Raw genomic sequence first — 27821 nt, 5'->3', positions numbered from 1 at the left:
CCGTGTGTTTCCTGCCTTTCCCTGCTCCCTGCCGTGCCTTCGGCAGCGGCAGTGCCAGTTACCAGGTCCAATTGGTATTTAGGTACCTGACCCCACTGGGCTGCCTTGGGAGTTCAGCATCCAGCTGAAGGGGTGGGAGAGGAGAGGTGATGAACCCTAAAGCTAACCATTGAACCCCTTTCTTCCCAGAGCCTGCTCTGCCGTACTCCAGCAGCGACATCGTTCATCCCATCAAGGTTGACGAGAGCGGATCGTTCCTGTCCTACGATTTGTCCCACCGAGCACTTCACCGAAGGTCTCCTTCCTCCAGGAGCAAGTTTCTCACGTTCTATGAACTGCATTACAAAGGACAACCCCTGAAATTCAACTTGAGCCTCAACAGCAACCTCCTGGCGCCTGGGTTCGTCAGTGAGAGGCGATACGGGGGGATCGCTAACGCCAAGATCCAGTCTCACGCTTACAACTCCTGCCATATGATCGGGGAGGTTCGGAGCCGGGCGCTGAAGGGAGGCCTGGCCGCGCTCAGCACGTGTGACGGCCTGGTAAGTACAGAGATCTTTAATCAATAAGGAAATAACAGAAGCTGTGTGAAATCCTTTTTTCTGCTAAAGCAATAGCAAAACTCCTCCCAACAGCAGCAGAGTCAGGATCTCACCGTGTAGGTTTGATGTGGCCATGGATGAGCTGACTGTAAATTTCCCATGGATTCCAGTGGTTTGGGAACTCTCCGGGACTGTGTTTACTTGTTTGTGTCCAAATTCCCAAAGAGAGCAATTCTCGTATTGCCTCCGCCTTCTAGTACATAAACGTAGGATTATGGGAAACACATCTGAAAACAAGGTGTTTGAAGCCTGGAGGTATTTATGATAATGCAGCTCATGTATAGTGAAATTACTTTATGTTTTGTGAACACCTCCACTGCCTTATTCCACTGCAAATATTTTCAAAGGCAATAGTGACCTGTAAGAGTGATAAGACTCTAGTGTTGGCACTCAGCAAGGCAAATTCAGGACTTCAGCATAAATGTGTGTATCTGCATTAGCTGGCATCCAGCTAGCGCAGGTACCAGGTCCCCACAGGGTTTAAAATGTCTTGGGAGTTTGCAGGAGTGTTACCATATAACTTGGTAGCTCCCATGATGTGCAGACCCCCGTTCCCGAGCAGCGGCCGTGGGATGACAGAGGTGCTGGGGTTTCCCGGAGGTGGTGGGTGTAGGGGGGGGGTTTCTCTTTCACAGGGGCTGACCCTGGGAAAACCCCCCGCGTCCCCAGCACAGGCGCGGGGCAGAGGGAGGCACCGCTGCAGAGGGAGGGATCACCAGCAGTGCTCACGCCCGGCATCTCTGTGTTTGGAGAGACGATAACGCCATCAGATCATCGGTCCGCTGGCTGCCGCAGGTAGCTTCGTTCAGCTGGGGGCTGTGTTTGCATTTTAAGCTTCCTGTGTTTAAATAAAGGCAGTGTGTGTCTGTACGCTGAGTTAGCCCAGTAGAGCAGGGTGACTTTTAAACGGAAGGTTTGCAGAGGCCACCCAAATCACTGCGCTTTGCCTGGAGGCGCAAGAGTGTGCTGCTGGATTTCAAGGAGAGGAGCACAGTGCACAGGTGTGCAGTGGGGAGCATTTCAAACCATCACCTGAAGCTGCAAGAAGAGAGCTCAGAGCTTCCCCGCCGTGGCTGATGGCAGGGCAGGACTGGCAGGACAGGAGCTGGGCACGTCCTGGAAGGTGTTGGTTGCTCTTTTCCTACTAAATTTAACAGCAGCTAAGGGTGTTCAGCACCCTGCACTTCATGCAGCACCCCTGTCCCCAGGGGGATGAAGGCTGCAGAAAATAGCCAGGTGCATCATTTGGATAAAAAATAGACCGATGCACCTGGGGGGAACCCACAATCTTTTGATTCATTTTTCTGTGAATGTTTGTATGAGAGAAACTGATGGCTGCAGTGCACACAGAAGTAGAAAGTGTCGTGAACGCTCCCGTGAATGTCTACTTACGCATGGACACCCCCGGTAATATATGATGTTTCTGGGAACGTTTGCGTGGCCTCATCCTGCCAGTGAGCTGCAATCTGCCATCAGACTTAGAAATCTCACAGTCTTGCAGTGTGAGGCAGGAAAAACCAAGCTGCTAATAGTGAATGGGCTGAAGGATGTTCACCCCGGTCATTTGAAATACCTTCTGGTTAAGAGAATTAAACTTCTCTTTGTGAATTAACCACAGACGGGAGAGCAAATAAGGAAGTTATTCGTTAAATAATCTGTCATCCACATAATGTGTCACCTGAAAACACCCATTTCATAGTGGTGTTTGGCGAATCCCATCATTAAGGTCTGTAAAGTGTGTTGAAAATGAGCAGTGTCATGCAAATGCTACGGCTTAGTATTACTTTTTAAGAAGCAGAAAAAACTGTTAGCTCACAAAAGGCATTAGCACAATGTTGCGAGAGGGTCTGCAGCCCATAAACTGTAAGTGGTGAGCAAAACTCAGCCTGAAGTTGCTTTAAACCTTCTCTACTCAGTCTTAAAATAACCATGGCTTTTTGTCAGACAGATACTAAACCACGGAAAACTGCACTTAGCAATGTGCTGCATGTTTCATAATTATTATGGAAAGTAATGTGTGTTCTGAGCTATTGCTTCATTACAGGGAATTACTCATGCGCCACTTGTACGCATGGTCAGTATCACAGGGTGTAAACAAGGAACATATTACTGGTGTGGGAAAGCATAGAGCTATAGGCTAGGGCAGTATATTACATTTATACATGTAATATGGTGGTGATACCTTGTATTTCAAGCCCAGTGTTGCTGCATTGAAAGCACTCTGCCATTCCCAGTTGTAAAGCACAGATGGGCTGTCCCAAAATTCCTGCTTGTGGCAGCCTCACGTGTTGAACCAAATCACATCAGCACGCCGAAGGGCCGAGTTCCCCATTACTGTCGTTGGTGCAGCCCCTGCTCCACCATTTGTTACTGGTGTAGCACACAGTAATTGTACCTTGTCTGACACCCTTGGCCAACCCCTGAGATCCCTGTTCCCATGACCAGGCTTCACCTTTCTTACAACACTTCTATAAGACTTTAAATTCCTCCTGTCAATGATTTTAAAATAAAATAGAGTCATAAGAGCTGGGTTCTGCTCTCTCTTGGGTAGTTTTGCCAGTGCAATTTAATCTTCTCCAAGGCTATTTCTCACTCTTGTTGCAGACCGTGGAGAGGGAGCAGGAGACAGGGGTTAGGGATGCTGGCACTGCTTACTGGGGTGAACTGGGACACACAAGGTGTGGAAAGGTTAATCAGGTGTGTTTTAAACAGAGAGAACCAGACCTTCCCACGGGCAGCAAATGCCACTCAGTGCTACTACAGAACCAACTGATGATGAAACGTGGCCCCTGTGCAGGGCACCCTGGACAGATTTCAGCCGGGGCAGCGATCTCTGTTCCCTTCCTGGCTCAGAACAACCTGCATCAGGAAACAGAGAAGGAATTGTATCTGTGGCCTCCTTCCCTTCCTTCCCAATCCCCATGGTGTTTCCTCCTTGTTATTTTACATTTGCAAGGAGTTAATTAGGGAGGAAGCCGTTTTCTCTTCCCCAGCACCGCATGAGCGGTGAGAAAGCATCACTAGTAGGCTCAGTCCTGTTGTATCTTGGAAACGTTTGAAACAGTTGTAGAGGCATGTTTTGATCTTCTCTCTTTGTCCCTGCCCTGTCCTGGGATGTGAAAGCAATAAACATGTCAGAGCAAAAGCATGGTAAGCAAAGCTGAGTATGAACAGGCTCCCGAGTAAGCGTAGGACACCTCAGCCTGCTCCAGACACCGTAAGGCTGCTCTGAAGCAACCAAGAGCAGATGGAGTTGTCTTACGGCGCAAAATACATTTACAAAACACTCCTCATGGCAGCACCCTGACTGGCTGAATGACGCTGCAGACTCCCGCAGGAGCTCCCATTCCTTGGGATGAGGCTGCCCATGCAAAGAGCTTCCTATGCAGCGAATGCAGCTGTTTGTTCTTGAGATGCAGCGTGGAGGCTGAGGAGTCCTGGGTGAGTCCATAACGATGTGTTGCGGCTGGGCCAGGTCAGGGGGGTCATAATTAACCAAAGAAAGTTTTAGGGTGTCATTTCCTGCTAAAGGAGAAATGCCAATAACACATCCTCCCGTTGTTGCATGCAGGGGCCATGCTCCTGGGACTGACTTTCTTTGATTGGAGTTCCTGCCATGATCAAGTGCTCCTGCAGGTTTCTCTTCCCTGGAGGTTTTCTGGTCTTTGACCGCGGGAAGCCTGTAACCCGATGGTTCACAATGGTGGGGCTTAGGCAGTGCAAAAGGCCAGAAGCAACTGGCTGCATCTGACGAGGATATCCTTGGGAAAACACCTCCGTTTGTGCAACACTTACTCCAAACACTGGTGCTGCACTATGGTCAAAGTCGCCCTTTGGGCTGGCTGCGTGGACTCCCCGGAGTGTCTCCAGGAAGGTCAGAGAGAGGTGGCGTGAGCACAGAGGGGGGACCACAGTCCGAGACCACATACGTGCCTATTCCTGGTGTGCTCTGGTTCTCTGGAGAAGGCATTTCTCTGTCTCAGCATCTGTGCAGTCCCTGAGCTCCTCACTATCAGACACCCATTGGATTCACCACCCGTCTGCACTTTGTGATGGGATCTCTTTAGCTTTTTGCTTTCTTAATGATCACTCCATGCTGGCTAGTTCTCTTTTGTCTGGGAGTTTAGAGCTCAAAATATCCATAAAAACAATTTCTTTAGAGAAGACCTGTTTCTTCCTGGAAAATTTTGCAAACCCTCTCCTATGCCCAGGTTCTTCAGTGTGAGTCTGTGCTAGATGCAGATAGCTTCATGGTGACAACTTTGTCTCTCCCTGCCAGAAAGGCGTGTTTCGGCTCATGAACGAGGACTATTTCATCGAACCAGTGTCCACCAGCTTTCAAGAGGATGGAGCGGCGCAGCCCCACAGGATATACAAGCGCCAGGTGCCCGAGCATGGGGCAGAGCAAGGCGGGAGGCCACCAGCTCCACGGGAAACCTGTGGCATGCAAGGTATGGTCCCCTTTCTCTTGCATTTTGTGATGAGCCAGTAGCTCATCCAGGGATTGGCATCTTTAGTTCTGTAAGTTTGAAGCACACGGTGGAAAGATAAAGGGAGCAGTGCCGATCCTTAGCCCCCTGCGTTGCCTCTGCAGACTCGTTAGTTTTAAACCCCGGCATTCAGCTCCCATCTGAAGCTCCCGGCATCCATCAATGACACCAATTGCTCTTAGTTTGAGTTTTGCAAGTTGGGCTGGAGGTTCCTCTTGCCACGTAGGCTGGCAACAAAGAAAACCTTCGGACCAAAAAACTGAACCAGCAGCGGGAGGGGATGGACCGTGGGCTGTGGGGCGTCCTGCTGCAGGGTGGCATTTGGCATGGAAGATGCGCAGTCGGCAGTGCCGCGATGCCGCTGGTGGGTGGTGGGTGGGTGTCTGATGGCCTGGAGCTGCTTGCTGGGAGAAGCCCTGTGGCCCCAGGGGTGCCCACACAACCATTCCCACAAGCATTTTTATTACGGGAAGGCTCGTTCAAATTGCTAGTCAGGAGAGCTCACTTGCTGAGCGCCAGGCAGTGGGTTTGCAGCATTAATGACTGGAGCCCACAGGTCACGGGAATTGCTGCAGAGCGCGGGGTTGTTTTTTTTTCTCCTGCCAATTTTTCTGTATTTGCTTATGTTTCTCACATACATGACTCAATGCGTGCTGAACCTCAGGCCTCTCACCCTCATCTTTTCCTCCCGGCCCTGTTGCAAGCGACCCATGATGTGGAGACTGAGTATTTGTTTTTATTTCCTTGCAAATATCGGTTTCTGACCTGCCGGGGCATTGGACTTTTGGAGTGAAACCCCATCGTTGCCCTGGGAGTCTCTCTGCTGCGGGGCAGAAAGTGCATGCCAGTTCCTTCTCCTCTGTCTAGAGCAGATGGGTTGGATAAACTTCCAAACGCAAGATTTCAAGTAATGAGGAATTCAGTGCATTCCCAGCAGCTCACGGGTGCTTTACTCCTCGTCTGCATCAGTGAAGCTGCATCTTCCAGGCAGTGCGTCTTGTTTTGCATATTTCCTAGAGCTCTCTGCTTTCAGAAACTGTTTTTTTTTCTATAATCAGGTTATCTTCAGGCATTCTTCTGTTAATCTAAATTAATTATTTAATCTATGGTAATAATCATAACGGCTCCTTCTAGACTTTGAAGTCTGTTCATTGTAAATGGATTTCACTGGCTGTAATATGGCCCGTGTGTAATGCATGTGGATCTCTACTGCAATCTGGGCTGGCAAAGTGGATGTGATGTGTATGCCCTGGAAAGGAAACCAAAAGCCTTTCATTTTGTACTGATATATTGCTGGTTTTCTTTGCAAAACACCACACAGCCAGATGGTCTTAGACTGTGAGGTGTTATTTAGCTTCTGTCAATACATAGTGCAGCCTGTGTGTACAGCTGGGCAAGTGTTTTAAGAGGCATCTCAAAGAGAAAATGCCATGCGAGCCCTCCCTGGGATCCCAGGAGCACTCTGCACCCATCCTCTCTGCAGTACCTTCACGTCCCGGCTGGAAGCTTAGCAGCAAAGGCCACAATGGAAACAAGCTCCAAGGAAGCTGTTGCGATTAAACTGTCACAGTGGTATTAGCAATTCGTCAAATTATCCAGATACTTGGGATTTTTCAGGCTGGGGGATAAAACACTCTTTCACAGCTAATGTACAGTATAGTCCATAAAATGTAAAAGTCCATTGTTAACAAAGTAAGGCTGAGCCCTTAGAAACTGGTCATAAAAGCAATTCCCACTGTGTGGGATGTGGTTTGTAAAGCCTTTACCCAGCTTGGGGCTGACCCTGACCTTGATCTTGGTGCAGCGTCACAGGAAAAGTCTCCACGTGAGAATTCCCAGTTGCTGGTGTGCGTGAGGAGCATCCGAGCTCTCCTCCGCCTCCTGTCCCTTTTCAGCCCAATGAATGTTCCTGTTGTTTCTCCCCGGGAAGGAGCAGAGTTCAGTCTCCATGTGGCCGAGGAAATCTTTGTGCAGTCCTGCAGTGTCTCGGTCTTGCCCAGGACACTGATGATCTTTGGGATTTGGCTCAAGACATCAGTCCAGCTTTGGGGGAACAGAGTTTATTGTGTTGGGGAACTGTCTCTCCCTGCAAAATACAGATTTGTGGTGATAATCAGAAACGTTGAGCCACTGGGGTTGTTTCTCGGCGGTACATGCTCAAGCATCTCTGCAGGGTTGCCTATAAATTCATACGTCAATACAAACCCTAAGCGCTCTGCTCTGAGAGGCTCCATGTTCCTCGTGGAATATTGTAAACCCTTTTCCGGCCAAAGAAATTACTTCAGTTGCTTTATTTTTTTTTTCTTCTATCATGTTAATGCTGCTGTGCAACAGACTGATGTCAGTCTTCACGCCCCAGTGATTTTTTGGAACATACAGCACAGCAAAATAGACATAGGTTATGGGTCTAAGTGTGGAGCCTCCTTCTCAACACCAAAAGGTTATTTCTTTGAATTAAAAAAAAAAGGCCTTGATGATATTTTACCACAGTTGCAGACATTTTACCAAAAAAAAAGTCTTTTTTCCCCCTTTAATCCCTCAGAATCTCAGGAAAGCCTGGAGAGGTCTGAGAAGCGGAGGGAAAGATGGGAACAGAAGCAGCACAGGAAGAGAAGAATAAAGCAGCGCTCCATCAGCAAGGAGAAGTGGGTGGAAACGCTAGTGGTGGCAGACACCAAGATGATAGAATACCACGGGAGTGAGAACATAGAGAAGTACGTGCTGACCGTGATGAACATGGTGAGTCCTGGTCCTCTCAAAAGCAGAGCTGCCAGGTCCCTGGGGACATGGCTATGAGACATAAAGACCACTGGGCTTGCCAGGACTCATCCCTGGTGGGACCTCAGCAAAACTCTCACCAGACAGGTTGTTCCCATGTGCATGTTGGCTTTTCTGCATTGCTCAGTGCTCCATCTGCCACGGGAGGATGGGTCAGTGTGAGCAAGCCCAAGGCCAGAATCTCCGTGCAGGCGGGAGCAGCTCAGCCTGCAGTGGTTTCACTTTTCCCATGGGCTCAAGGGCTGTTCCCTTCTCCTTCCCACCATGGGAATGGATAATGTGGCCTCCCAGGGAGATAACCCAAAGGCAGGGCTGCTCCTCCTGCACCCCTGTTCCAGGGAAGGGAGGCGGTGGGTGCTGCCTACCGTCTTGGCACTGCCACCACGGCTCTCCCCAGGCAGGTGTGCAGGCAGCTTGGGCACGGGGACGCAGCTGAAGCTGAAACCACCCCGAAGGCTGCACGAGGGCCACCCACCACCCTTTGCGTGATAATGAAACCTCCTCACAGGATGAGAGACCCGCAGGGACCTGGGAGCTTTGGCTCAGACTCCCTCGAAATTAGGGCTGGCCATGCCCACAGAGGGAGCGCTCCGGGGCAGCTACCATCAGACCCAATGCCAGCACTAGCATGGTTAGCAGGACAGACGTGAATGGCTTTCCTGGGAAGGTGCCACTGAAGACAGTTAAGGGAAGGAGCATCAGGTTGTGGTGGTCTCCACTGGGAATCTGGGGGGGGTTTGCTGGTGCCATAAAACAAGCAGATAAGTCAGCATGAGCTGGTTTAGTCTGTTCACTCTTCTGCTGCTGTGGTAGCACCTATTTGCATTTCAGAAGAGGACTTTGGTTGATGGCCAGAAAAGAGGGTGGGATTGGGCAGAGGACCTCACGGTAACATCCCTGGGGTTTTGGGGGTTGGTGAAGGCACCCAGAGGGCACAGGCTTCCTTTGAGATGTTAAACACATCTATTAGGAGTGAAAGCAGAGGTGTTCCCCCGGGCGTTTCTGGTTGAGTTTCAACGTGCTGCACAGATTACATCAATATTAAATGGATATCATTGCACTCCGAATACTTTAGTCCAGGTCTGCATCTGGTCTTGTCTTTCATTTTGGGGAATTCCCCGACCTGAGAAGTTGTCAACAACCTTCAGTAGCTTCCCCTAGAGTTCATGTTCCCCTGCAGACGTACTTACCAGCAGCAGTGTCACAGGGCAAGGTCTTTCTTTCGGGCTTTATTTCTTTGGCTTTTGTGCATTGCAGGTGGCGGGTCTGTTCCACCACGCCAGCATCGGGAACCCCATCAACATTGCGATAGTGCGACTCATCCTGCTGGAGGACGAAGAGGTAAAAAGAAAACAGGGTGACTCACCCTCCCGTCCTGGCAGCCAGGCTGGGATACATGGGGAGCTGGCCTTGAAAGTCTGTAAGCTCTCTCTCGTGCTGTCTTCATGGCCTGGATGAATTTGCGTAAGACAAACACAGGCGCCCGTGCCTTGCTTCCTTGTCTTCTGCGTGGGCTGCAGCCCTGGTAAAGTCAGGAGGACGGCATGGTCAGAGGAGCTGCAGAGTCTGATTCTTATAATAATTTATGATAACTCAGAATCACTGCCGGTAGCGGAGGGCTGTGAATCGCTGGTTGTTTGTGCTCCCAGCTGCAGTGGTGGCTCTCAGGGAGCCTGACGCCGCTCAGACAGGCTCCCCAGCTGCGTCCTTCGCCATCAGCCAGGATGGGATATTTTCCCGCAGTGTTTCTTAACCCCCATTACCGGATGATTTAATGTTTTGGTTGAATCACACATGAAAAGAAAGCAGAAAAGGACTATATTCCCACCCAGCCTACAACCTATAAATATGGAGCAATTCCATCTGGATGGCAGTTACTCCCGATTCCACTCTGATATGTCTGAGATCAGACCCCTGCCCACTGCATCCTAAAAACCAAACAGATCCGGCAGCAATATGACAGCAGACTTTTAATTATGTTGGCAGGAGGATCTGAAAATCTCCCACCACGCAGACAACACCTTGAAAAGCTTTTGCAAATGGCAGAAGAGCATCAACGTTAAAGGAGATTCCCATCCCCTGCATCACGATGTCGCAGTCCTGCTCACAAGGTATTGTGCCCATGTGCTAATTTTATGCTGTAGGTGCTACGATGGCAGCTAGAAACACCTCTGTCGGCTGCAGGCAGGTGGGGAGACAGGCAGCCAGAGGAACTTCTCAGTGGGAGCTGTTGAAACCTCACTCTCCATGCCTGAGCCCTGCCTGGACACCTGCACATAAGATATGTAACGTGAAATCTGAAGATAACCTGATCCTAATGGCTGGAACTGGTCTCAAATCTCAGGTTTAAACCTGAGCTCCCAGTTGACTAGCAGTTGAGGTTTCCAAACCAGGTTTTCACCATGGCCCTATTGCCAAGCCCCAGAATGGCTGGATCCTCCCAGGAGATAGTTGTACACAGGGATTAACTCTCCTTTTTCCCTTGGAGGCTAATGCTGGGGTTGGCAGAGGAGCCTCTGAGAAGGCCCCTGACCTCCCTTGAAGCTCGCAGGAATTCATGCCTCTGGCCAAGTTTATAGACTTTGCAGTCAAAACGTAGTTTGATGGTTTCAGGCTGCAGCAGCTTGGCTGTTAGCAGTATCGTGGTGGTTTGTGTGATGATTCACAACCCACAACAGTTTTATCTTCTTTAGGAAGTTTGCTGTGTAGCAGAAATAAGGCACTTAAGGCCGTGTACTTCAATGGAGTTGTTCTTCCTGGGTGGCTGGAGCTCCTCTGCCCTGGACCACAGCACCCCTGGGATGTGCTTCCCCAAGCAATATAGTAATTGCTTAATTATTCCCAGCATCAGCTTTATTTATGCAATGGAATAAACGTAGCCAGGCTGGCTAGCAGTTCCCATTAATCAGGCTTAATAATAAGCTGGGGATACCGGGAGAGTAAAGGGGAAAGTAGAGGTTGTAAATCTTTCTGTTGTGGAAAGACGTTGGATGTCTCCATTCTCGCTTCTGTTTGGCTGGTGTCCGCGTGTCTTCCTCTGTGGGCTGGGACGTGTCCCGTGCTCCTTCCCATGCCTCGCGTTGGGTCCTGCCACTTTCAAACCCTGTCTTTGCTCTGTGTCTGTGTGTTTGTTGTCTCCATTGCCCAAGGAAGGACATCTGCGCAGCGATGAACAGACCCTGCGAGACCCTGGGTCTGTCCCATGTGGCGGGGATGTGCCAGCCCCACAGGAGCTGCAACATCAACGAGGACACAGGACTGCCCCTGGCCTTCACTGTGGCTCATGAGCTCGGACACAGGTACCACTGGCTTCCTGCTCCTCTCCTCTGACGTCTGTCCTCTGCACGGCTCAGTCAGGGCTTGAGAAGGCACGGGTGGAAGTTGGGAGAAGATTGCTGGGCGGTTCCTCATTGGTCCAAACCTTCCTCTGCTTCCAGGGGAATTTACCCTGGGAGTTTCATTTCAGAGTTAAGTTTTTGGTTGCCCCAGGGTCAATGAAAATCACATAATCCAAGGCAACCTGGACAAATTGCATTTGTATATTATCCTGTGTTGCTGATGCTGAAGGTTTTGGAGAAGATAGTTGCCCATTAAGAAGTTTTAAAATAGGGTCTCCGTATAGAACCAGTGACAGAAGTTTGCTTGCCCTAATTGCAATTAAATTTTGACAAGATCACTTGAACATTATCGTTCATAATAGATATCTTTGTATGGTAAAAACACATACCCAGTAAGTTTAATTAACTTGATCTTGTTCGATAGTCTCATTACATTTTTATTGGCTAAGTTTTCAGTAAGAAAGCTGAAATAAAAGCATGGGACAAAGTTCAGGGCAGTGTCCCTGGTATCACTAAAATGTCCCACAGGGCTAGATCCCCCGATGCCTGTTAATGAGCGAGTCCCCGCGGAGCTGGGACGGTTTGCGATGTCCGGCGTCGCGTGTCATTGTGCTGGAAAGCAGAGAGGCTGCGCGGTTGTAGCGACGTGCGGCTCACCTCTCCTTTGTGGGACTGTGCTCTTACACAGTTTTGGGATTCAGCATGATGGAAGCAGCAATGACTGTGAGCCAGTTGGGAAAAGACCTTTCATCATGTCTCCACAGCTCCTGTATGACACGTCCCCACTCACCTGGTCCCGCTGCAGCCGGGAGTACATCACACGATTCCTCGAGTAAGTCCTCCCTTCCTGCTCTTCCTCACTCGCGGCGCGCTGGGGGTGGCTCAGGGGTTGGGTCTGCAGCCAGGGACTGACCCAACCAGTTGTGCTCAGAAGTCAGCCCCGGGGCATGTGGGGATGCTTTTATCCCACTCGGTTGCCTCCATCCTTGCTGTGAAGGATGGGAGTTTGAACACAAAAGCAGCACGAGCATTTGGGCGGTGGCACAGGGATTGTGGCTTGAACAAATAAGGCCGGAGTGGTTTTCTTCGAGGCTCTGTGCAGTTTTCTTCGGTGCTCTGCAAGGGGCAGATGATGTTTGCCTGTAGGCAGGAGGCATCGTGTGAGGAAATGAGACCGAGCCAAATTCTTCCATGCATTTGTTTATTTTTAGCACCCTATGGCTGATTTTTCAGCCTGTTGTTATTGAGTTCCTAGTAACACGGCCCAGAGATTTACGTTTGTCAGCCAGTGGCTTGCACTGGAGAAACATTTTCCTTCCTTGCTACAGGAAAGTTAGAAAACAGTGAGAGCATCGGCAAGAAACGGCGACGGGGAGACCTGGGCGAGGGGCCGGCAGTTACATGGCAGGGAGGCTGCCTGGGGCTGAGCTCCCATTTCTAAATCCCAGCCTGGAACATGTGGGCTTGGCCCCCACGCAGGGCGAATTATTGTTGATTTATGGCTTTCGGTGGAATGGAGCTTTCTCGTATCCGCAGCGTTCTTGGCCCTCTGCTTTTAACCTTCACTTTCGGATTAGGAATTTCCTGCTTGCAGTGACCTTGGGCTGCTACGAGCTGCGACGGGGAAGAAACAGAGCAGCTGGATGCTTCTCCAGTTGGGTTTTGGTCTCTGTGCTCCCCCCAGAAGGGGCAGCTCTTCCTTAAGAGCGGACAGAGCCCGGCAGGCGTCTTTCACCGGCTGCGACATCCCCCAGGCGAGGGAGAGGCCTGTTGCCAGCACAGACATGAGTGCATTATAATACGATGTTGGCAGGAGAATGGGAAGGAGTGAGCCAGAAAATGAGACCCTGCTGACCTGGGGTTGCTGGGTGTGCTTGGAACAGACCTCATGTTTTAAAAAAAAAAGCACTCTCGGATGATGATTATTATTTTACAAAAGATTATTATTTTACAAATGCTGCCGAACATTTAATCATCTGAAAATTATTCCCGTCATCGACAGCGGCACGGCCCCGGTGCTGCGGTTCAGGCCCTGGGTGCAGCCAGGGCTGGGCGACCCTCTTGGCAAGGCTGTGGGTTGGGGTCCGCTTGGACACCCGGGGGCGATGGAAGAGGTCACCTCCCTGCTGTGGCGGTGGTGTCCCCCAAGGGAATGAGCATCCCTTGTTCAGGCTAACGAGGGAGGCCGGTGCAGGGTGGGTGGTGATGTTCCTGTGGCGGAGGGACTGCTCTGCCGCTCCCCGCTCTGGACCCGGACAAGCCCTTTTTGGCGTTCTGTGATTTTCCCCTCTAACCCTCGGAGGAGTTGGAAGATGCTGTAAGGCTCTTTGCTCTCCACCCCTCACCGTGATGTGAGCTCTTTCCCAGCCCAGCTGGTGGAATACCCTTGTAAAACAGGGTCCAGTATCTCGTGGATGCCCTGCCTGCACCACGAGCACACGATGGGGTGGAGCACCCTCCCTGCATCTCAGCAGCAGCCCTGGTGCAGCTGCAGGTTGTCTCGTCTCCCTTCAGTCTTTTCTCTAGATCAGACAACCAGTTTTTCAGCCTCCTTGCACAGTGCTGGAGGTCCTTCTCCATCACCCTCCCATGGGCTCCTTCCAGCCGATCCCCACCTTCCTGGAGCCTGGGGACGGCTGGTCTTCCCCTGCCTTTGCAGACCTGCTCCGCCAGCAGCACACAGCCCTGCCTGCTGCATCGCTCCTCTGCCTGTTCTGCCAGATCCCCTGTTTGTGCAGCTAATTCTTCCCAAGCTCCAATCCTTGCCTTTGTTTTTATTGAATTCCGTCCTGGTTTTTTGGACCCTTCCTCCAGTTCTCTGAGAGCTTTTGGAATTTTAATCCTGCTCTCAAATGTATCTGCAGATCCTCCCAGCCTGCTCACATATGGGGATTTAATCATCATACCATCTACTCCATCATCCAGCTCATTAACGAATGGACTGAAACAGGCAGACGCAGCGCAGACCCCTGTGCATTTTTACTGCAGAGTGTGGTTTATTGCATATCCTTGCAAAGCCAGAGGGAAGCTCATGCCAATTTTTGCTGGCTCGGTAATGTGTTTTGGCCAATTGAAGAGACCAGTAGGACGATTGTAAAATATTTAATGAAGAAATAGATTTTGAACATAGTCCTGGAATGCTGACAGCAAATCTAAATCACCCCCCATACTGGGACAGAGACCTCTCCCGTAAGCTGGGGCAAGACAGAAAGTGCCTCGAGCAGATCAGAGGGTGAGGAGGGTTGGGGGTGGTTTTGGGGTGACGTGCGGGGCCACATGTGCCGGTACCTGAATAGGCAGTTGGTGAACTAGTCCAGAGGAGCACCAGTATCATGCATGTAGCTCATGCAGGAGCCCAGTGCTTAAGCCTGGACTTTCCCCAGTAAAGGTATCATTTTTTCCATTTTTAAAGAAAATACTCTTTTTAAGTGTTTTCCACCAGCAGATAAAGAAAATACCCCTGGAGGTGCAATGCAGTGACCTCTCTGTATGCCTGAAACAGGCTGCACCATGATATTGTGTCCAGCTGCCTATTCCACACTTAATCCATCCCAGCTCAGCCCTGCATTGCTTGCAGTGATCCTTCCCTCCCCGCCGGGCTGGGAGAGGCAGGATGCTCCCGCTGTTGTGGACTTGGGAACAGAGACTTTCGAGCCCATGGGCTGCTGAAAGCAACCTGTTTACTGATTTTTCCAATAGGGAAGCTGCTTATAAAAAATATATATATAGATGGTATCTTAAGGGGCTGTCTCCAGCCAAGCGAGCTGTCCAGTGTGGACCTCACTGGGGTGGGATGGGAAAGGGAGGAGGGGGTACCAGTTCTGCCAGGCATCGCCCTGTGGCACTGCCAGCACCCCAAAGCAGGAGCTCTCCCATGGTGCTGGTCCTTGTTTTTGTGTTGCTGGTTTGGGTTAAAAAGGAATCTTGTTTCAAGTTAATTTAGACCTGTTCCCAATCACAACAAGCCGAAGTCATCTAATCTGCTGAGAAACCCTTGCCAGAGACTTTGCCTTGCTGGAAACAAGTTTATTTAAATCAACACTAAAAGCTAAACTAGTGACAATTTCTTGTGTGTTTGTGAAGTATCGTAGCAAAAGCACTCAGAGCAGAGAGAGGCAGCCAGGAACGTCCCTCGCAGCTCCCACAGCCTGGCTGCCGGCCACCAGCCGCCTTGATGGCTCTGTTTTAATATCTCTTTTCTAAAGGCGTCCTGTCCAGCACAGTTTGAGCACTGTTTGTAGCTGCAAATATGAGGGTGAGTGCATTTTGCTGCTGACAATGTACTTTATTTCTATTAGCAGGGCATTGACACACGGGTTGTGGTGTCCACAGGGACATTTCTGGGGTCAGCGTGATGTATGAACGCAGGGACAGCATCTGTTTCTTGGCAATGAAATGTTTGCTCAATGAAACCCTTCACCTTGAATGGTGAAAGCGGGGTCCCGACTGAGGACTGAGCTGATGACCTGTTCACAAAGCAAAAATCCAGGGGATTATTCCCAGGGAAAATGACATTTTTGGCTTTCCAGCAGGGGACAGGGGCATCTCAGAGGGGAAAGGGGGAGCGTGCAAGGCACCGGCCCAGCAGCTGCATGGAGAAGCTGCTGCTGCCTTTGCCCCTTTGCCTTCCCCATAACCTGCCATGCCCGGGGGCCACGGCGCGATCACTCTGGGAGTGGGCACCTACCCCGAAAAGTGGGTACCTGCACGTACAGGGTTGATTGGAGAGCCAGGGACATATCAGCTAGAAATGCTAATTGCTTCTCATTGTGGTGGGACAGTAATGAGATGTTCGGTTTCTCCATTAGCAGCTGCTGGAGCATCGTACGGGTGTGCCGGGCCAGTGGTGATGCTGCTCTGACCTCTCTCTTTCAGCCGGGGCTGGGGGCTGTGCCTGGATGACCCCCCTGCCCGGGAGGTGCTGGACTACCCCTTGGTGCCCCCAGGCGTCCTCTACGACGTGGGCCACCAGTGCCGGCTGCAGTACGGTGCCTACTCCACCTTCTGCGATGACATGGACGTAAGCCAGGGTCCCCCCAACAGAACATGGTCTTGTGTGGCTCCGAGGGGCTCTCTTGGGGTGGGGGGCTTTGCATAGGGTGATCCTCTCCCTGCAAGTTAAATTTGTGCTGCTGGGTTGGCCGGTGCAGTAACCATGTCCTATGCAACTGTGTTTTCTGCAGAGCGTCTGCAACACGCTGTGGTGCACGGTGGGGAACACGTGCCACTCCAAACTGGACGCTGCCGTTGACGGCACGGCGTGCGGGGAGAACAAGGTAATGGGGAACAGTCCCCTCTGCAGCTGCAGAGACTCCTTGTCCTGCACACATGGGAGTTTCACAGGCTCCGGCACACAGGGACAGGCTCAGCTCACTGCCCTCACTCTGGCCAAACACCCACCGCTGCCAGGGAGGGACTCCCTTCAGTGAAGCTGAAAATACCTTAAGAAGGTGAAACCTGCAGTTAATTACCATGGCAGGAGAGCACAAGGCTTGTTCTGCTCTCCATCTGCTGCGGTGGCGGATGCTCGCCTCCGGGACCTGCTCCACCACAGGGGAGGCACCTCTCCCTGCTCTGCTGCACAGGGGGTCCAGCAACACCCGCAGCAGTTCAGTGGGTGCTGCACTGGGCATGGGGTGCGGAGGGGACCAGGTGTCTGCAGCCAGCTCTGGTCACCCTTGCATGGGTGACATACCAGAACAGGGTTTTCCTGCTCAAGGTAGCATAAAACTATAGAGTTATAAAAATATCTGTAGACATCTCTCCTCATTAGGTTTATTGTCACCTCCCAAAGCCCTGGCCCCAGAGCACTGGGGATGACCCCGGGCTTAGCCGCCACTCCCTGCGAAACCTCCCGCCGTGCCTTTGTCCGTGGCTATGCCTCGCTGACTCTTCCCTTTGGGCTGAGATCAGGCTATGAATCCCTTTGCTGAGGGGTCTCGGTGGAGGTTTGGGTATGTTGCCTCGGACAAATCCTCAAACAGCCCAACATCTCTGAGTTTCCCATCGCTTAGAGGTGCACGGGGCTCTGGCAGAGCTTGGCTGACCCCCAGGCACCTCCATGCGAGCAAAGCAGGGATTTTCATGGGGCAATATGGGAGCTGGGCTTCAGTGCTCCCTGCGGCCGGGCTCTCTGACTCAACATCAATTATTGCATCCTTAAACCTTGTTTTCTCTTCTTCTGGCCTGTCCCTTTGCAGTGGTGCTTCAACGGCGAGTGCGTGCCTGTGGGTTACCGTCCTGACGCGATCAACGGCGGCTGGGGCTCCTGGAGCTCGTGGGCTGCCTGCTCACGCAGCTGTGGTGCAGGCGTGCAGAGCGCGGAGAGGCAGTGCAGCAGCCCCACGTGAGCAAGCCCTCACTCCCCCGGCGCTCACCTGGACCCCATTTAGGAGAGGAACCCAACGCTTCTTATCGCCCCGTAAAGCTGGGGACCATCATATGACCAGTGTGGTCCTGCCCCTGTCTGCATTGCACGGCAAAACTGTGCCATTATGCAGTTACCTGTCTGAACAATGTGCTTTTGAAACACTCAGGGGATTCACGTCACAGGGTTATCCAGCCGGCTGGGCAGCAAAAGCCTCTGGAGGGGCAGAGTTTGCTCTGTCTCCTTCCACGGAAAGGTCGCTCCTACGCCATGCAGGCAGAGAGCAGTTGAATATGACTCAAAGAAAGAACAAAGACGCCATGCTTGTAGCTGTAAAACATATCCAGTGTCCTTTAATGACAGAAAAGAAAAATAGGTGTTCTCTGAGCCTGATTCAGAGTTGCTTTGAAAAATCCTGCTGCTGTTTATCACCCCATTGCTTTCCATGAGCAATTTCTGATCTGTGCCTGGCTGGAGGCTGCCTTCCCCCAGCCTGCCAGCGCCGCAGCCAGCTCTGGCTTTTGCCTGGAGGCATCTGGGCACTGATGGAGGAGCAGCCTTGTCCATCCCGTGACTTCTGGGCTGGCCCATCTGCTCCCCAGATGTCCCTTTGGTCATCAAATCGCTGTTGTATTGGATTCAGCCAGAGCCCCCGGCTTGCCCAGGTGTCAGAGTGCCCTGGGACGGGGAGAGAAAAGGGCTTTGTGAGCAGTGCTCCAGTGGCAGTTGCTTTTCAGTGGCTTGAGGGGATCTGAAAGCTATGGGAGCAGGCTCTCTAATGAGCCCAGATGTGCTTTCTGCCCAGCTTCTTCCTTGGGCGCGTTGTTTTTAGCACATGCTATCGAGCTGTTTAAAGAAGTGCTGTGTAATCTCGGACCCAGGTCAAGAGCTGGGTTTGTGTTTGACATGAGTTTTGTGGCAGAAGTGCAATTGTAGTTTATGGAGTGTTTTAAACACAGCTGCGGACAGGCAAGAGAGCAAGCACTGGAAAAGCAGGAGAATTTCCCTGGGCAGTTGTTTGCTTTGGCCACTGTAGGTAAATCTTCAGTTCTGCCTTTTGGATGGAGTGAACAAATGTGAGCACTGGGCAGTCCTCCTCCCACAGGCATTTCCTCAGGCAGGGTATGTAAACACAACCCTAAAATAATAATTAACTTTATTCTCTTCAGCAAAGTGTGCCCAGACTTAACTGATCAGGGGAAAAGTAATTTTCATGAGGCTATGGGGACGTGGGCCATGGAGAGTGCTGTGACCAAGAAAAGGCAAGCGTCAGGAGACGGTGGCAGTATTTTGAGAGTCTGTTGGCATCTGAGAAAAACCTATTGTTGCTTTTAAAGTCCCTCTTACTTTAAAATATCCAGCGGCAGCTTTGCTGTTCCCTTTGGAGTAGAGGAGCAGAGTCGGAAGCACATTCCAGGCGGGATGGAGAGCAGCTCCTCCGGAGCAGCCACAGAACGGGCACCTGGCTGACCTGGCTAGTGGGAGCGCTGGCATCTCGTCAGCCATGGTAGCTGGGATGATGGAGATGTTTTACCCCCAGGGAAGGGTGCCTGGCTGCAGCTGCAGAAGGTGGAGGGGCTTCAGACATGAACATTGGCAGTGACACCTGACTTTAATAACTATTAGGGACATGGTTTAGTGGACATGGTGGTGTTGGGTTGACAGTTGGACTCGATGATCTTAGAGGTCTTTTCCAACCTTAATGATTCTATGATTCTATGATTCTATTTTTATAACATCATACACTAGGCCTATAAAACTGGCCATATTGGCAACATTAAGGAGAGACTGTCAAGAGGGACAAGACCCAAGATGTAGCTCATCCAGCTTGAGAGCCTTCGCTCAGCAAAAGCTGCCTTTGGTCCACAGTCTCACCCTGTGTGGTCCTGTAGGGCAGCCTGGCAGCCACGGCAGCAGCAGGGAGCTGGTGCAGGAGGGACTTGGAGAAAAAGGATGTGGGCCATGGTTTCCACACGTTTCAAAAGCTTGCTCTTGGAGTGGGGATCTTTCTGGAGCAGCTGTTGGGTTCATAGTAGCTTCCTTACATGAACATTGCAGCAGAGCAATGTGTGTGCGTTATAACTGGGAGAACTCCCCACTGACTCCGGGTGGACTCAGGCTTGACGCAACCTCATGAGATCAAACCTTAGCAGCAGGTACAAAACCACCCTCCCTTAGCTGTCAATAAAAAGGGAGTTTCCCCTCATATGTGGGAGGTCTTTATTTGATAGGACAGAGGACAACAGGTTTAAACTGAAAGAGGGTAGATTTAGACTGGACATAAGGAAGAAACTTTTTACAATGAGGGTGGTGAGACACTGGAAGAGGTTGCCCAGAGAAGCTGTGGATGCCCCATCCCTGGAAGTGTTCAAGGTCAGGTTGGACAGGGCTTTGAGCAACCTGATCTAGTGGAAGATGTCCCTGGCAAGGGAGTTGGACTAGATGATCTTTAAGGTCCTTTCCAACCCAAACCTTTCTGTGATTTTCCCTTTTCCCTCCCACGGACAGGCCGAAGTATGGGGGCAGGTACTGCCTGGGGGAGCGGAAGCGGTTCCGGATTTGCAACGTCAGACCGTGTCCCCCCGACAAGCCCTCCTTCCGCCAGGTCCAGTGCAGCCAGTTCAACCCCATGCTCTACAAAGGGAAACTCTACAGGTGGACGCCGGTGCCCAACAACAGTGAGTTGAGGGCAAAGCCCGCTGCCGGGTTTCTGCCTGCAGCCCCAATGAAAATCCTGAAACACGGTCTTGCTAACAGCCTGAGTTTGCTGTTCGTGTCTGTAAGAATTGCCTTGTAGCATGTTTATGCTGTATTTTAAATTATGGCTGGGCTTGCAGGGTTAATTTATGTTTTTGGAGATGGTTACGTGGCCCCCAGCTGCTCGGGTTTAGTTTCTGCCTGTTGGGCTCCCCAGTTAACCCCTGCGAGCTGCACTGCCGGCCAGAGGACGAATACTTTGCAGAAAAGCTGCGGGACGCCGTCATCGATGGGACGCCATGCTATGAGATGAACGCCAGCCGCGACATGTGCATCAATGGTATTTGCAAGGTGGGTCCCGCGCCGGGGCCCTGTGGGGAGGGAGCCCAAGGACCCCCCCATGCTCGGGGAAAGGCAGGTGGGCACCGTGACCTGTCCCTTAGGTGAGCCCTGTCCCCCCTGTCGCATGCACCGACGGGCTGAGCTTACTCGTTTTGTCATTCACCACTCAGAAAGGCTTCTTTATTTCCGTGAGGTACGCGGTACGGCCCTATTTCAGCCTCTGTGCTGGCTTCAAGGAAATAGAGCACAAAAACAAGGAAATAAAGGAAGAACAGTTTCACTTGAAAATAAAGTCAGGGATATGAAAGGGCGCGTAGAGAGGACGCCCAGCCCAGGTCTGAACCCGGTGCTGGCAGCCGCGGGTCTGACTTGCAGCGATGAAGATGCCTCCCCCAGCTTGGCAGCCTTTCCCAGCACTGGGATTTGTTCTTCCTTTTGGGTTGTTATTTTAATTTCTTGGAAGCTCCCTACAAATGAGCTGTGATGTGCGGCAGCATTGCTCTGGCTGCTGGCCGGAGAGGGCATCTCCCAGCACGAGAGGCACAGGAATCCGCGGTAGGTGCTGTGAATCACCTGGGAGATGCTGGCATGGCTGGGGAGGCTTTGCCAAGCTGTGCCCTGGGTCCTCCAGCTGCCTTTGGTGGCAGTGAGACAGTCCCTTCATTCACACCCTCCCTTTCCCTAGGGAAGCGGTCCCAAGGTTTAGGATAGAATAAGCACACATGCAGGACATTGGATTTCTGTTAAATTAGGGAATGGGTGGCAATCTGAGCTGCCGTGGTACCATGGTCTGTGGGGCGGATTCCCACCATGGGACATACCAAAGCCACACTGCTGCAAAGCTGATAGCCGCGTGTCACCAGGGACACGTACAAGCAGGCAGGACACGGTCAGGTCTGCCGTAGTGTTAGATAAAGACACTCTCTGATAGGCTTTTTGGAAAAAAGGCTTTTTGGATGGCACAAAGAGCAGCAGGAAGGAGGGAAAATAATCAATCAATGAGTTTCCTTGCAGCCTCTTATATAAAAAACCATTCGTGGAAACTTCCCCCTCTCGCAGGCCGTGCTGCCGGCAGCAGCAGGCAGGGGCCCGACGGCAACTGGAGGCTTTGGGAAGGTCCCGTTTCCTCCTATAATAGGCTGTAAGTTACTTCAAAGGCTGCGGCGCACCGATGCACAGGCACAGGCCGGAGGGAGAGCGCAGGGGTCATGATTTTTACTTGGTGTGTACAACAAGGTGCGATCCAGCAGCTCACGGCAGATGACAGCACGTTTAGCCAGAGCTCACAGCACACAAAATCCTCGTCACCACTAAGGCTGCTGCTGGCTGCGACACCAGAGTTAAATCTGGCTCACTGCAGACTATCACAGTAGTTAAAACAGTGCTGCTTCGACTGTAGGTGTGTGCCAGCGGCACCTGGGCACCTCCTCGGGCAACGAAGGCTGAAGGCTCCTTGCTGGAACAGGACCCAGCGGGACCCTTTGGGGTCTTGGCTGCGGCTTTTATGGTGCAAAATCACAGGGAGGCTTTTGCTCTGCTCAGGTCGAGCAATTTGGCGTGAGATGTAGAGAGTTTCAGCAGAATATAAAAAAGGTTTTTGGAAAGTGTTTTGAAACAGGACTAGCAGGGCCAAGGACCAAGGGGCTTTCCCAGCTTGGCTCGGCACATAACATGTGTCGACGGGCTCTGCTGCCCAGGGACTCAGGTAGGAAAAGGTAAAAATGAGATGTGGGTCGTGATCCTCACTGCGTATGAAGAGGACAGCAGGACCGTGAGGATATGTTAGAGAAACCCCTATTGCAGCCGGTGTGGCTGTATTGCCACCCATCCTGCAAAAAGACTCCAGCTCGCCTCTCTCTCCCATCCATGTTCCTTACTTCCCACCATTTAGGACCAAGGCTGGTCCTCCTCTCCCTCGTTTCTCCCATGCTGGTGGCCGATGGCACGGTGCGAGGCTGGGGGCGTGCGGGGGCGCGGGTGGCTGATGGGGCTGCCTTGCAGAATGTGGGCTGCGACTACGAGATCGACTCCAACGCGGTGGAGGATCGGTGCGGCGTCTGCCATGGGGATGGCTCCACCTGCCACACCGTCAAGAAGACCTTTGAGGACAGCGAGGGGCTGGGTAAGGGCACTCGGCTCCGTCCCCAAAATACCAGGTGCCTGTTCCACGCAGAGCTGGGCTCGCTGCTGCTGCTCGATTGCAGTGTGGTTTTTAATCCCGACTTGTCGATTTTGACGGGATAAGATCTGAGCGGCAGCACAGGGAGATGTGGCGGTGGCGTTCCACGTCTTGCTCCTTGGAAGAAAAATATCCCCTTACTGCTCTTTGTGTCTAAAGGCCTGAAAACAAATCTGTGCACACTGGAGCCAGTTTGGAGAGGTTTAAGGGGATTTTGTGGGTTGACAAGGACATGTTGAAAGTGTGGTAAACGCCTTGCCAGCACCCGTGTGGGAAATGTCTCGCTCTGCGATGGGCTCTCCCAGCAGGGAACACAGCTGGGCTCAGTGCAAGGTGGGCTTTGGTGCCCACTGGTGCCTTACAGAGGTGTAAGGATTGGCATGATGCTGGCACCCAAGGGACACTAGCACCCACCCGAGGGCGCGGATCGTCTCTGCCACATCTTTGAGTCCCCCAAGACCAATGCTCGGTTCCATTCCCAGGTTACGTTGATATTGGGATTATCCCCGTGGGAGCCCGGGAGATCCGGATTGAAGAAGTTGCAGAAGCTGGGAATTTTCTGGCACTGCGGAGCGAGGACCCGGAGAAGTATTTCCTGAATGGCGGCTGGACCATCCAGTGGAACGGGGAGTACAGGGTAGCGGGGACCACCTTCACCTACAAGAGGACAGGGAACTGGGAGAACCTCACCTCCCCGGGGCCCACTGTGGAGCCCGTGTGGATCCAGGTACGGTCTGGGCTCTGCTGGTGCTCGGGGTGTGCGGCAGGGAGGATGGGGGGGACAGAGCCGCCGGCTCTCCTGCCTTCCCGTGCAGGGCTGAGCTGCCATGATCCATCATTGCACTTCACTGCTGTCCAAGGGATGGGGCTGTGCATCTCCTCGCTGAGCCTATTTCTCCGGGAGCCAATGTCGGGAGCAGCCAAACACACGCTGCCGGCTTGGGGAGCATTTCCAGCCCATACCGCTTCCAGCTGAGCCTCGTCCCCTTTGCAGCATTCCTCAAAATATTTACACAGCAGAGAGAGCATGAGGAGAAAGAGCCCCTCTCCTGAGGCCTTTCCCATATCTTATCAAGAGCAGGGGAAGAGCCCGCGGTGCTTCTGGTAGGGCTGGAGCAGCTGGCGGAGGTGGTGGGAGCCGGGAGCCCACTGGCAGCCCTCAGCAGTGCTGCGCTCCCGCCGGCACTGTGCCCCGCTCTGCACCACCTGACACCGTGGCAAGGAGCTCAGCCTGTGGGGTCGTGCTCCATGGTCCAAACCCGGGTGATGCCACCCAGGGCACTGCAGGTCAGGCTCCACTTCCTCGCAAAAGCCCTTGAGGCAGAAGGTAAAAATCCAAAAGGATGATTTAAAACCCTTTGAAACAACTAGAAATTTCAAGTTTTACTCTTTTTTGCATGTGGGAATTTCCATAAAGCTATTTCCCTCCCCAGAATAAGTCGTTATTTTTCATCAGACCCCCATGGCTCTGAGGAGGCGAGCCCCATGGCAGGACGATGCTGTCTGGCATCAGCCACGGCTCCCAGGGCATGGGAGGGCACCCGGGACCTGCTGCTCTGCCTGCCTGGGTCTGGGCAGAAGAGGTTACAATTAACCACATAGTCCCCCCCAAAAAAATACATGTAATTGCATTGTAGCAGTGTGTTTCCAGGATGGCAGAGTTGCGGGCGGGAGGAGAGCATCTGCCCATCTCCTGTTCCTGTCAGGCATTGCCTCCAGCAGGCAGCCTTTGTGCAGAGCAGACAATGGGGGAGCAGACTTAGCAGATAATGAACTTCAGGGGTTATATATTTCTATGTGACCTGCTCACCCTAACGGTCCTTTTACCCCTGGGTCAGCAGAAGAGTCTCGGTCTTTGCCCCAACGATGGGAGCACAAAATTGCATCCCCAAGCTTGTGCGGTTGCCCCATGGCTGGCGCAGGTGGTCCAAGCCCCCGGCCGCTGCCCCTGCTCCCTGGGAAGCCCCTTCTCGGATTCCTGCATCCTGCAAACACTTTTAATACAAGCCCAACTCGACCATCGCTAATCCCCTCCACTGCAGCAGCGACAGCTCTAACACTTACCTGGAAATTGCCTTATTTTGCAGACTGATCCCACTCATAATTTTCACCTTGTTTCCATGGAAAAGAGCTGCCTGGGGGATTACTTTTCAGCGCAGCTTTATATTTTAACAAGCTTTGCAGGGGTTATAACTGTCAGTGGGGAGGGCAGTGGGAAGGCAACATGGTACGGGGGACTCGGGGCCGTCCCTGCCGGGCAGGTCCCTCAGAGGCTGCCCACTGCTGCTGCTGTGCTTGGCTCTGCAATTCCTTCCCCCAGGAATGGCCACCAGGACGGTCAGTAGTGAGGGATCTGCCAGTTAATGCAAAGCTGTTGGGAGCCAACATGCTCGTGCCCATGGGGCCAAGCTTTCCCTCGGAGAAGCCGGTGGGAATCATCCCACGGGCAATGGCACAGCTGGCACCAGGCTGAAATTCCTCGTGTGGCACAGAGGCAGTGACCACCACGGAGGTGCATCCCACAGACCCGCAGGAACCCCCCAGCCCCGGCAATCGTGGCTCAGCCCTATGCACTCTTCCCGAGCATCAGCCCCTTTGCAGAGGCTCGCCCTGGAGCCCAGCCATGCCGAGCAGCCAAAGTCTTCGCCTTTTTCATTTCTTTCAGCAGAGGCTCAGGAAGAAATGTGAGTGGGATCCTCGGCTTGTCTGCTGCCAAGTGCTGCTGTTAATGGGAACGCTGGCGTGCTCGGCACCAGCAAATTGCTTTCTGGGATTTGTAACCTAATTAAAACCTTTTGACAAAAATGTTTCAATATTCATGAAGAGGTTTTGGAGAGACGCCTTCGCTCCCGCCAAAGCTCCAAGAACAACAAAGCTTTGGCAATAATGAGAGCACTTAGGCTAAGAAAAACAAGGTTAAACTCCCAGCCTTTGCCGAGCACTGGTGCGGGAGGTGCTTTGGGCAGGATTTGTGTCTACCACAGGAGCCGCTTCATATGTGTTGAGAGCAGCAGGAACCCATTTCAAGTGGGGAGCAATTAAGGAAATTCCTTCAGGCGCAGGTTGCCATCAGCCATTGCTGGCGCTCGCTGCCGGCGGCTCCCTTCTGTTTGCCGCAGCCCCTTCTTCCACCGCACGAGTCGGGTGTCACACCGGGGTGAGTGCACCCCCAGCTGCTCTGTGCCCCCTCTACCATGGGGCACATCAGGCTGCAGCCCCAACGCAGTTGAGCCCCTTGCCTGGTGCTGCCCAGGGCTCATCAGTGGCAGATTGGAGGCGCAAACAGGGAAGGACGCAGGTAGCCGGCATCTCAAGCCGAGATATGCTGCGGTGCTTCCCCAAGGCGGTTGCTGGAGCAGTTGCAGCTCTCTGGGACATGTGGAGGCGAGGAGATTTGATTCCTCCCTTGTGGAGCTGGACTCTTGCTGCTGCCCCCTTCCCTCCCTTCTGCCACCATCCCAAAGGACAGGTCACTGTGTTCACCTGAGTTCATACATGTTCACCTGAGTGTCCGTCTGTCTGGGCCAGCCACCATCAGTCCAGCACACGGGGCTGGGAGCAGTCAGAGCTCCCTCCAGCCATAACATCCCTCGCTTAGAGCTCAGGAAGAGTGAGGGAGGGAGGCGGATGTGGCTCAGCGTGCTCCCGACCGGCGGGAGCGAGCAGTGGGTCTGTCCTTGTGCGCAGGGTCGTTCCTGCCCCATGTGCTGCAGACCCCAAGCTGGGCTGGGGCCGGTGGTGGCACATGCAGAACCTCCTCCCCAGCTCCAACTGTGGGGAAGGTGACGGGGAAGGGGACATCTGGCCGTCCTGGGCCCTTCACCATGCTGAACCTCAAGAAGGTCCTTGGATGAGGCTGCATTTGGCAGTGGGACTGGACGGGATTAACAGGGGAATCCTTCCAGGCTCTTCATCACAGGAGACATAAAACCAAAGTCCTGGTGGTTCTCAATGCTCTCATTGTTATTTTTTTATTATTACCTGACATTTCCACAAGCCCAATGCTCTGAGCGGCAGCAGGTGGGGCAGCTCCTCTGCTCCTACGCTGCTTCAGCCATTTGCTAATCCCGTTTCTGAAATGGTTGTGTGCTGCTGCTGGGGTACAGGTAATGCAGCCCTGGTACAGAGCCAGACAGAGAATGACATCTTTATGGCCATGCTGGGCAGGTTGTTATCACATGAAAAGCCCCTGGGGTGCAATGGCCAACTCTGACTGCTCTGCACTAGCCACCTCCCTGACAGCCGGTTGTCTCCCCACAGCTGCTGTTTCAGGAGACCAACCCCGGCGTGCGGTACCAGTACACCATCCAGCGCCCAGCAGACAGCGAGAACGAGATCGAGCAGGCGGAGTTCCTCTGGCGCTTCGGCTCCTGGACCACGTGCACCGCCACGTGCGGGACTGGTGAGTCCGGCTCCCACGGGACCCTGGGACTCGGCCGCCTGTGGTGGAGGAGCAGAGCAGGCAGAGCATCTCCATACCACAAGGATGCCTTAGAAATTCCTGGGTCTTTGGTTTCAGGAGGTCTTGGGGGGGGGGGAAGCGACATCTGCTGAGGTCACCACTCTCTCCGGTGCCCCCACCGTGCTCTCCTGCCAGACCCTGTGCTTTATCAGTATTTTGCTCCTTGCTCGGTGTCCTGTTACCATGCTGGGTGTTCCTCACGTCAGGGTGATGGAGACAAAAGAGCTTTAGAGAAATCCAGGGAGTGTTGAAGGGCCGGTCTCCCACCTGGCTGGGCCTCTCCAGGGGGGATCGTTTCCAGGGTTTTACAGAGAGCACATGGGAGAGTGCCTGGCATGGGCAGAGCACCAGGGTCCTGCGCTGCCCCGTGGTGTTGGACAGTTGCTTCCCACCCTCCCGCCCCACTGCGCTGCTGGCTGAGCATCCCAGGGTCCTCGGGGCAGCTTTTGGGGTGGTCGATGGAGGGGGACAGTCTGGACATGCTGCAAGGGGAGGCTGGGGGACCAGCAAGTGCTTCCTCGAGAGCAGCTGCCACTGAAAAAAAGGGAAATGAAGGACACTCATAC

General features: G+C 52.7%; 1 protein-coding gene across 1 annotated transcript in view; it reads left to right on the top strand.

Annotated features, from left to right (window-relative positions):
• ADAMTS7 (ADAM metallopeptidase with thrombospondin type 1 motif 7) overlaps positions 1–27821 on the top strand; it is a 54298-nt gene that overhangs the window by 3532 nt on the left and 22945 nt on the right. Inside the window, exons 3-17 of the mRNA XM_019472369.1 lie at positions 190–542; positions 4882–5053; positions 7635–7831; positions 9128–9211; positions 9857–9981; positions 11020–11169; positions 11897–12040; positions 16084–16228; positions 16392–16484; positions 17409–17554; positions 20084–20253; positions 20490–20623; positions 22616–22736; positions 23276–23520; positions 27054–27195. Of these exons, the coding sequence (XP_019327914.1) occupies positions 190–542; positions 4882–5053; positions 7635–7831; positions 9128–9211; positions 9857–9981; positions 11020–11169; positions 11897–12040; positions 16084–16228; positions 16392–16484; positions 17409–17554; positions 20084–20253; positions 20490–20623; positions 22616–22736; positions 23276–23520; positions 27054–27195 (2421 nt within the window). The remainder of the gene's footprint in view (positions 1–189; positions 543–4881; positions 5054–7634; positions 7832–9127; positions 9212–9856; positions 9982–11019; positions 11170–11896; positions 12041–16083; positions 16229–16391; positions 16485–17408; positions 17555–20083; positions 20254–20489; positions 20624–22615; positions 22737–23275; positions 23521–27053; positions 27196–27821) is intronic.

The sequence above is a fragment of the Aptenodytes forsteri genome, unplaced genomic scaffold (assembly GCF_000699145.1).
Source record: "Aptenodytes forsteri isolate BGI_AS27 unplaced genomic scaffold, ASM69914v1 Scaffold83, whole genome shotgun sequence".
Taxonomy (NCBI): Eukaryota; Metazoa; Chordata; class Aves; order Sphenisciformes; family Spheniscidae; genus Aptenodytes; species Aptenodytes forsteri.
Note: the sequence above shows the minus strand (reverse complement) of the source record. Positions and strands in the feature narration are given on the sequence as shown.